Below are 9136 nucleotides of genomic sequence, written 5' to 3' on the forward strand. Positions count from 1 at the left end.
GCCATTTCCGCCGGCCTCCCCTCCCTCCCCTCCCTCCCCCTCCCTCAGCTTCTGGGCTTTAAAAGCCGGAGGCTGGGCCCGGCCGCAGGCAGAGGCGGCCGCGGGCGCAGGAGGCCGGGCCCTGGAGCTGTCCGAGCGCCGAGCCCCGCCCCCGGAGCCCCCGTCCCTCCCTCTCTCCTTCCCTCGGCCCGCCTTCCCTGCGCACCCCTCCCCCCGAGGACCCCCGCCCCCCGCTCGCCGCCGCCGCCGCCGCCGCCGCCGCTCGCTCGGGCTGCAGAACAATAAAGCAAGCCTCCCAGAGACCCCCGCCGAGGACCCCCGCCTGGAGGCAGAGCCCCCGCGGCCCGCCCCTCGCCGCCCGCGGCGGCTGAGCGCGCCCGGTCGCTGGCCGAGGTGCTGGCCGGGCCGGCGCTGGCCGCGGTGCTGAAGCTGCTGGCGCTCCCGCCGCCGCCGCCGCCGCCGCCGCCGCCGCCGCGTTCCCCGGGCCCGGCGCCTCCACCCCCAGGGGCATGGGGGGTCGCTGACTGAGGCTCCGCCGCGGCGGTGGGGGGGGGAGGGGAAGGGGGCCGCGGAGCCGGGCCAGCCCTGCACCCACTCGCAGCCTCCGGGCCCGGGACGGAGCCGCTCCCCCCTTCCCCACCCCCCACCCCCCGGCCTCCTCCCCCGCCTGTCCAGGGGCGGCACTGCGGGCTGGGAAGCCGGGACCAGAGGAGGGAAGGAAAGAAGGAAGGAAGGAAGGAAGGAAAGAAGGAAGGAAGGAAAGAAGGAAGGAAGAAGGAAGAGAGGAGAAGAGAAAAGAAGAGAAGAGAGAAGAGAAGAGAAGAAGGAAGGAAAAGAAGAGGCGTCCAGAGGAGGAGAGGAGGAAAGGCAGGGCAGGCAGGAGAAGAGAGGACGGCACTCCAGCGGCAGCATCCAAAGGCCAGAGTGGGGACCCGTGCTGCCTCCGCCGCTCCTCGGATGGTGACGGGGCCCCGCCGCGGCCGCAGCCCCCCCCGCGCCCCGGCTCCGCAGGCCCGCAGCGCCGGAGCCCCGCAGGAATCATGCCCAGGTCCTTCCTGGTCAAGAAGGTCAAACTTGACACGTTCTCCTCGGCGGACCTCGAGAGCTCCTACGGGCGCGCCCGCAGCGACCTCGGAGTGCGACTGCACGAGAAAGGTGCGAGCTGGGCTGAGTCTGGGGGCAGCAAGGGGCCCAAGGCAATAGCTGGAAGGGGCAGAGGGCCAGAGTGTGGGGCTGGAGGGGTCAGGAGCCCCCGGAAATAGACCCGAGGGAAGCAGAACCAGAAGGAGGCAGTGGCTGGAACCGGACTGTGGAGGAGGGTGGGGAGAGGGGAAAGCAGAGGCAGGCCAGAACAGAGCCAAGACCCGGGCAGGGAGAGTGTCAGTGCAGGAGAGAAGGTGGGGAACAAAGGTCAGAAATAGAAAGTACCCCACACCTTGAGCATGCGAGGACATAGACAGTCATATGGGCACTTGCTGACATGACAGGACCTGGATGCATGCAAACCCACACCCAGAAACCTGGGCCTTCCTCAGTATCCTCTCTCTCTCTCTCTCTCTCTCTCTCTCTCTCTCTCTCTCTCTCTCTCTCTCCCTCTCTCTTTTGGCTATGGTTAGCAGAATGCTGTGAGTTCCAGGGAGTAGGCATGGGTCCAGTGGGGGCCGCCACCTGTCAGGACTAAGGTACCAGCAGAGGCAGCAGCAGTATTTCCCCTGCAACCAGGATCAGGGAGGAGAATGTGAGCAGGAGGGTTGTAGGTAGGGAGGTCCATGGTGCTGGTGTCAGGGGGAGGCTCTTTGTGTAAGGGTGCCCAAGTTCAAGGACAACTGTTAGCATGCAGGCAAGAGAGCTGGGGGTGCCAGCAGCGTGGGGTGGCAGAACCAGTGTGACCTGAGCCTGTGTGAGCCTGTGTGTGAGCCTGTGTGCGCCCATGTGACTGCGTGCAGCCATGTGACTGTGTGCGCTTGTGTGTGACCCTGTATGAGTGTGTGCCTGCCTGTGTGCCACTACATGGGACCATGTGACTCTGAGGCTGCTGGGCACCCATGTGACTGGCGACCCTGGCTGAGAGTGTGTCCAGGGTGGCCGCATGTGTGACCCTGCATGAGTAGGTGGTTTGCCGGGATCTTCGTGCAACCCACCCTGTGAGGGCACTCCAGGGTTGACCGTGGCTGGGAGGCTGGGTGTAACCCTGAAGAAGCCAGAGGCTGCATCGTTCGGTGTGTGCATTTGTGACTCTGAGGCTGTGAGATTCATCTTGTGCCTTGAGAACAAGTGCAGTTACCAGCATGAATGATGCTGCCTGCCTGCAGCTTGTCCCACGGAAGGTGTCCCCTTGCGGAATGCCCCTGCACTCTCCAACAACACAGCGGCTCCCTGGTCACTTGTCCTGAGGCTTGGGAAGGCTCCCACAACGGGTTAGGGCCTGGGGGAAGAGGGCAATGTGTAACAAGGTAGGACCCAGGGGTGGAGGATGACTGAAGGGAGCTGGGGAAGAAGGAGAGTGGATGGAGGAATATAAGGCTGGAGCTGGAAGGGGGTCAAGTTCAGTGAGTAGTAGGAGACCTGGGAGGTAAGAAGGAGGGTGGAGAGGTAAGAAGGAGGGCCTGCCGGAGGCAGAAGTCTTCAGGGCTTGTTGGGGGGCCTAGGGGACCAAGGAGGGGCAGCATCAAGGCTGGGCGCGAGTTCCAGGTGCCGCGGGGAAGAGCAGTTGGGAACCTCGAGAGGCGGGAGCTACGGGGTCCCTCGGTGGGCGGCCCTGGCTTTGTGCGCTGCGGGTCCGCAGTGTGTTGCATAATCAGGGAAAACTGCTGAAGTGGGGAGAACCCGAGGGGGAGGAGGGGTGGAAGAAGGAGGGCGAGGGAAGCGCCGCCCCTCCCCCCTGACCTTGAGGCTCCGCGGAAGGGGGGCAGCCGCACCCGAGGATGCGCCTCTTTCCCTCCCCCTGTGAGGGTGGGGCCGGCGGGCGGCGGGGGCGGAGCCGGGGCCCGGCCCAGTCTCATCTCTCCTCTCTTCTCTTCCCCTCCCTGCCTCCTCCGTCCTCCTGGCCCCGCGGTACCCCGGCCCCTTCTCCTTTGTCCTTCTTCTGGTCCCCTCCTTCCCGGACCCCGTGTCTCCCGCCGCCTGCCCGTGTGTGTCTCGCCCGCTGCCCGCCTCCCCTCCCTCTGTGTCTGCCTGTCTGTCCGCCTCGGCCCTCAGGATACCTCAGCGACTACGCGGGGCCCGCCTCCGTCTACGATGGCGATGCCGAGGCGGCCTTGCTCAAAGGGCCGTCCCCAGAGCCCATGTACGCGGCGGCCGTGCGTGGAGAACTGGGCCCGGCGGCCGCGGGCTCGGCACCGCCTCCCACCCCGCGCCCAGAGCTGGCCACAGCCGCGGGCGGCTACATCAACGGCGACGCGGCGGTCAGCGAGGGCTACGCGGCTGACGCCTTCTTCATCACCGACGGGCGCTCGCGCCGTAAAGCAGCCAACGCCGCCGCTCCCTCCACGGCCTCCGCGGCGGCTCCCGACGGCGACGGCGGAGGCGGGGCCGGGGCGGGCGCGCGCGGCGCGGGGGCCGGGGCCGCGGGCCGGGGCGGCGCGCGCGCGGGGGTGAGCACGGAGGCGCGCGCGGGGCCCGGGGCCGGCGGCGCAGGGGGCCGGCACGCGTGCGGCGAGTGCGGGAAAACGTACGCCACGTCGTCGAACCTGAGCCGCCACAAGCAGACGCACCGCAGCCTGGACAGTCAGCTGGCGCGGCGCTGCCCGACGTGCGGCAAGGTGTACGTGTCCATGCCGGCCATGGCCATGCACCTGCTCACGCACGACCTGCGCCACAAGTGCGGCGTGTGCGGCAAGGCCTTCTCGAGGCCCTGGCTGCTGCAGGGCCACATGCGCTCCCACACCGGCGAGAAGCCCTTCGGCTGCGCGCACTGCGGCAAGGCCTTCGCAGACCGCTCCAACCTGCGCGCGCACATGCAGACGCACTCGGCCTTCAAGCACTTCCAGTGCAAGCGCTGCAAAAAGAGCTTCGCGCTCAAGTCCTATCTCAACAAGCACTACGAGTCCGCATGCTTCAAGGGCGGCGCGGGCGGGGGCGGCCCCGCGGCCCAGGCGCCCGCCGCCTCGCCGCAGCTCAGCCCCGTGCAGGCCTAGGGCGGCGGTGCCTCCGCCAGCCCAGCCGGGGCGGCTCTCAGCAATACGGGCCCCCAGGGAAGTCTCCGCCAGCGCCCGGGCGGGGGGGGGGGGGGGGGGAGCGGGGGGGGGGGCGGCGGAGGGCGGGCCCCTCCTCACAGCAATAGAGGGAGGGGGCCCGGCCCCGCCCCGCCCGCCAGGGGCCTTGTCGGCCCCTTCAAGCAATAGGGTCCTGAGGGGAGACCCACCCCGAACCCCCTCCCTTCCCCTCCAGGGTGCCCCAGGCTTTTTCCCAGCAATAGGGTCGAGGAGACCCAGAACCGAACCTCATCTCCGAGTTAGGTCTCTGAAGACCGGGGTGGGGTGAGGTGGGGAGCACCCCCACTCCTCCCTCCTCTGCGCCCCTGGATCGCGTCGCAGAGACTCAGGTCTTCCCCACTCCTTTCCCAAACCTTCCAAGGGCCAGGCCTGCGGCCTAGACGTCCGGGGAGCAGACCGGGGAGGGGGGGGGAAGAGGGGGTAGAGCAGGAGGGAGGGGCCTGCAGAGGCGTCCCTACTCCTCAGTCTTCGCTGAAGCCCAGGAGTGATAGACGCGTTGGGGATCGGGGAGAGAGGCGGACGGCGGCACCCCTCTCCCTCGGGTTCTTTCTGGGGCCTCAGTCCAAGCCGCTCTCCCACCCTCGCCCCGCATCCTCTGCCAAATCCGAATTCTTCCAGCCCAGCTTCCCGGGCTCTGTCCTTCATAACGAATAATAATGACGCATATCGAATCGCATGGACTTATCCGACCTCCTCAGACCCCACTCCCGCCCTGCCCCGGGGCCCCCTCCCTCGTCCCCCGGCATTCGGTGTTGGAGGACGGATCCTGGGGCCCGGCAGGCAGGCCTGGGCACGGCCCATTACACACCTCTCTGTATTCGCTTTGCGGGTAAAGCCCCCTGGGGGGGTTGCGGACGCGTCGGGTTTCTTTCTTTCTGTATTTGTACGTTTTATTTATGAACGGATTGCACTCGGGTCAGGGAAGGGGCGCTGAGGCCCCCATCCTTCCCGCCGACGCCCGGGGCTTGGGATGTCCGGGATCACTTTCCCCGCCCCCGAACCCCGCCCCCACCTGGGCCCCACCCTCGAGCCCCAGGCCCCGCCCCCACTCTGTTGCCAACTTTCGCCCGTCTATGCCAAAGCCTCGGCGGCGACCCCGCCCCAAGGGCCCGCCCCATTGGCCGCCGCCTTTGTGACGTCACTGCATGCAGCCCCAGCCCTCCTCCCGTCCCTTCCCGGGGCTGCCCGCTCCCTCTCCCTCTTAGTTAGTCCGATGCCGACTATAGAGCAATAATGCGCACTGCATGCGAAGCTGCCGCCGCCTCTAGAGTTACTGAGAATCAGGTATCCCCCTGCCCTATCCACCCCATAGGCCCCTAGATCAGGGACATTGCGCGGGGCCGGACGCGCAGACTTTCTTCCCCTCCTCCTCCCTACTCCCCCCACGGCAGAGCCCTGCGGGTGTAATGGTTCCAGGGGGCAGGGGCGGGGTGGTTGCCCCCAAGACCCCTCCTTCAGTCCTCCATTACCCACCAACTGTTCATTGGGCACCTACTATGTGCCAGGCCCGCTGCAGAGTCGGCCAGGGATGCAGCGGCCTGCAGGGGCTGCACGCTCGTGACAGGCGTCCATCAGGTTTGGGTGGGCCAAGGAGGGCCGCACATGCAGAGAAAGGCCTGGCCCCTAGACCCAACCCTGCATCCCCTTTACCTCTTCCCCACCCCGGCCCGGGTCCAGTGCTGGGTGCACTTGGGCTCTACCTTTGACTTGCGCCTAGCGTTCTCAGCTCAGGTGGCACAGACCCAGGGCCCCCAAGGCCCAGCGCGACCAGGGCCACCCATAACGACTCTCAGTCCTTCCATCTCTCGGCCACTTAGGCTCTGCTGTGTGGGGCCAAGGCCCCAGGCCAGACAAAAGGTGCACACTGCAGTGTATGACCTGGTCAGCGCCACCCCAGTGGGCCCCGAGTTGCCGCCGAGCCGCACCTGCAGGAGCAGACTGAGGGCCCAGCGCAGCGGGGCCCGTATCCAAACCCTCTATACCGCAACTCGTGTCCACACAGCTCCCAAGCTGGGGCCTGCCCTCCTGTGCTGGGCACACCCGCATGCACACGCACACACAGGCGCCCCACCCAACCCCCACACGCCTGTCTACCTACCTAAGGAGAAGGCCAGAGGGCCGTGGGCCGGCCAGGGTCTCCCGCTTCTCCGTACACCCCGCCGCCGTGGAAAGCCATGGGCCCCCTCCCGCCCCCATAACTAAGCAGCACAATAACCGACTTAGCGAATTCAGGTAGAAGGAACGTTTAGGTAGCACCTATTTTGTACTGATTCTACGAGTAGGGCCCGAGATGCGGGGGCCCTCGGGTGGGGGTTGCGGCCGCCGGCCTGCCCCGCCCCCACCCCCGCCTGCGCCCCGCCGCCTTGTACATACTCCCACCCGGAACAGGCCGGGATTTTTACTCGGGCCGCGCCCCTCTTCCGCCCCCGTTTGGGGCTGGGCCGGCCGGACAGACGGACGGACGGACAGACCTCCTTCCTAAGCACAATAGCACCAGCTCCCCGGAGCGCCGCACCTCCACGAGGAGAATAAATGCCACTCTTGATAGAACTTGGAGTGTCGGGTTGATGTATCCAGTGCTGGGCCCATGCCACAGGGGGTGCTGGGATGTCTGGGGGGCCGCTTCCTAGCCCTGCTGCATCCCAGAGGCAAGGTTGGTGCAGGTCCAGTGCTGGGAGTGGCAGCCTGCCCACACAGCCCTGAGGTCATGTCACTACCTTTCGTGAGGGTGTGGCACTGTCCCCTTGCTCGGGAGGGCTATCTTCTTCCCCATGGGAGGGCCAGCTTGGCAGGCCAAGCCACGGGAGAACCGCCCCCCTCCCCCCCGCCCCCCCCCATGCAAAGCAGCTGGCAGGTTAGTCTGCTCTGGGCCAGGAACTGGGGTTAGGCTCTGCTGTTCGGCTCTGCTTAGGATCTCCAGCCTGAATTCAGGCCTGGCCCAAGAGTGATCTAGAATCACCCGAGTAGGTACAGCAGGGCCTGCAGAGGTGTGTCTACTCTTCCCATAGGGGCTCCTGCTGCTCCTCAGGCTTGACAGCCACCAACAAGCCCTTCTCAATGCCAGTGGAGAAAATGGGAACAGGAGAAGGTGCAAAGTCTGGCCTCTGCTTCCTGCTGCTCACATCTTGACCCCCACTGTCTGAGGAGGCCTCCACAGACAGCTGACTCATGCTGCTTCTGGGGAGGGGCCACCCAGGGGACAGAGAGGCTTCCACAGCCACCCACAGCCCTCAAGCTCTAGACAGGATGAATCAAATTGAGATGAGGGGTGGGACTGTGCTGGTCAGGGACAGGCCAGGAACAGGGACCCCCCCCGCCCCAGCAATGCCCCCTGATACTCAGGTTGGCAGGTATGAGCTGAGAGGCCCAAAGTCTTTGGAGACATGTAGTCAAACCAGGTCATCCCAGAGCAGGCTGAACCCCAGCAGAGACAGGCCTGCCTAGACTTCATCAGAGTGGACAGCAGGGGCGCCTGACCTTCAGGAGGATGTCAGTTGGTAGGCTGCTCGTGGTGGGGCTCACATGGAGGTGGGCACCCTCTTCTGGGGAGCACTGTCAACAGTAAAACCCTAGGAGTGAAAGCCCCTGTTATTGGTAGAGGTCAGGGACCTTTGACCTTCACTGTCCCCAGGCTGGGGTAAGCATTCGCCAAATTTGCATGTGAACAATCAGCGGGGAGAACAGCTTATCCAAGGCCTGCCTTTGACATAAGTCCTGTCCCAGTACCTCACCCACCCTACACCTGGAGTCACCCCTGGGTGGGTGCCAATGGCAGGGAGGAATGCCCATTCCTTCCCAGCTTTTGAGTCTAGACTGGTGATTTCTGCTTCTTCAGGACCCTGAGGGGCAGTGGGGGTGGAAGGATGAAGGCTGACTCCCTGAGGCCTGGGATGAGTCCAACCATCAGTCTCCACAGACTTCCGTGGACAGGGCTTTGTATCCCAAAGAATGGGCAGCATGGTCTGCTAACCACCATGTCCCATGTCTCCCGGCTGGCCGCACCCTTCACAGACCTCAGTGGCCTGCCTGTGGCACCTCAGCCACAGGTTGAGGTTCTAACCTCTGAACCTCTTCCAGCCAGGCCTGCAAGGCTCCTGGCCTCTAGTCCCTTAATCAGTTGCTGCCCCTGGCAGGGAAATCCCCACTGAGCTTTCTTCCACAACCCCTCTTGCACACCATTGTCACCAAGAAACCCCACCCACCTTAACCTTTACCCTCTCCTCTGGTGCCCTGGATCCTAAGGTAACTGGAGCTTCCGGGGTAGGGGGAATTCTAAAGCTGCTGCACTGGCCCACTCTCCCTCCCGAGGCCTGGCCCACACTCTCCCACAGGCAATGTCCTCCTCCAGGACCAGCCCACACCAGTACTGAGGCTCTTCCTTATTGGTGTTCTCACAGCCTGTGCCTACCTCTTAACTTGATGCCTGGCTTTCCTCTCACTCAACTCCAGTGCCAGAACCTTGGCTGTCCCACCAGTTCCCCACCAGACTGGTCCTCCCTGGTGATCCCTTGTCCACTCTGGTTGCTTTACTCCCACTGCCACTTACAGCCGACGGTTTGGAGCTGGGATGTGGGCACAGGCAGCTGCCTCCAACATGACCCTTCACTCATTATTGACTACTGCACTCGGCTTCTGCAGGCCTACTGGAAGCCCGAGTCGCCAATCTCTGCCCGCCTGGGCGGGGCCTCTAGTTCTTGGCGCTGTATTGAAGGATGGCACGGCCAGAAGGCATGCAGAGACTCGTGGGTGTGTGTGGCAGAGCTCCCAGGGCTCACTCCTCCATGCTGGCCTCCCGAGAGGACCCTCTCCTTTGTTCCCCCTCCGTTGGGATCAGTACTCTAGCTGGAGTACTAGCTCAGGCCTAGCTCTGCCTGGCCCAGACCACCCAATGAACAGATGAGAGTTTTGGAAGACTGGATAGG

At 65.1% G+C, this 9136-nt stretch overlaps 1 protein-coding gene across 1 annotated transcript; it reads left to right on the plus strand.

The window, feature by feature from the left end:
* The first annotated feature begins 619 nt into the window (after nucleotides 1-619).
* SCRT1 (scratch family transcriptional repressor 1) lies at nucleotides 620-4218 on the plus strand. Its single transcript, XM_086695181.1, has 2 exons — nucleotides 620-1155; nucleotides 3199-4218. Exons 1-2 carry the CDS (start codon nucleotides 1041-1043, stop codon nucleotides 4134-4136), a joined length of 1053 nt encoding a protein of 350 aa, XP_086551307.1. The 5' UTR covers nucleotides 620-1040; the 3' UTR covers nucleotides 4137-4218.
* The last annotated feature ends 4918 nt before the right edge of the window (nucleotides 4219-9136 follow it).

The sequence above is a fragment of the Puma concolor genome, chromosome F2 (genome assembly GCF_028749965.1).
Source record: "Puma concolor isolate L17-30 chromosome F2, mPumCon1.1.hap2, whole genome shotgun sequence".
NCBI classification, from domain to species: domain Eukaryota; kingdom Metazoa; phylum Chordata; class Mammalia; order Carnivora; family Felidae; genus Puma; species Puma concolor.

What these genes read in the sequence shown, in the direction of transcription:
- SCRT1 (XM_086695181.1), top strand. Translation starts at nt 1,041, where the DNA reads ATGCCCAGGTCCTTCCTGGTCAAGAAGGTCAAACTTGACACGTTCTCC. An exon ending in AGTGCGACTGCACGAGAAAG is followed by an intron (nt 1,156 to 3,198) that starts GTGCGAGCTGGG and finishes CTCGGCCCTCAG; the next exon opens with GATACCTCAGCGACTACGCG.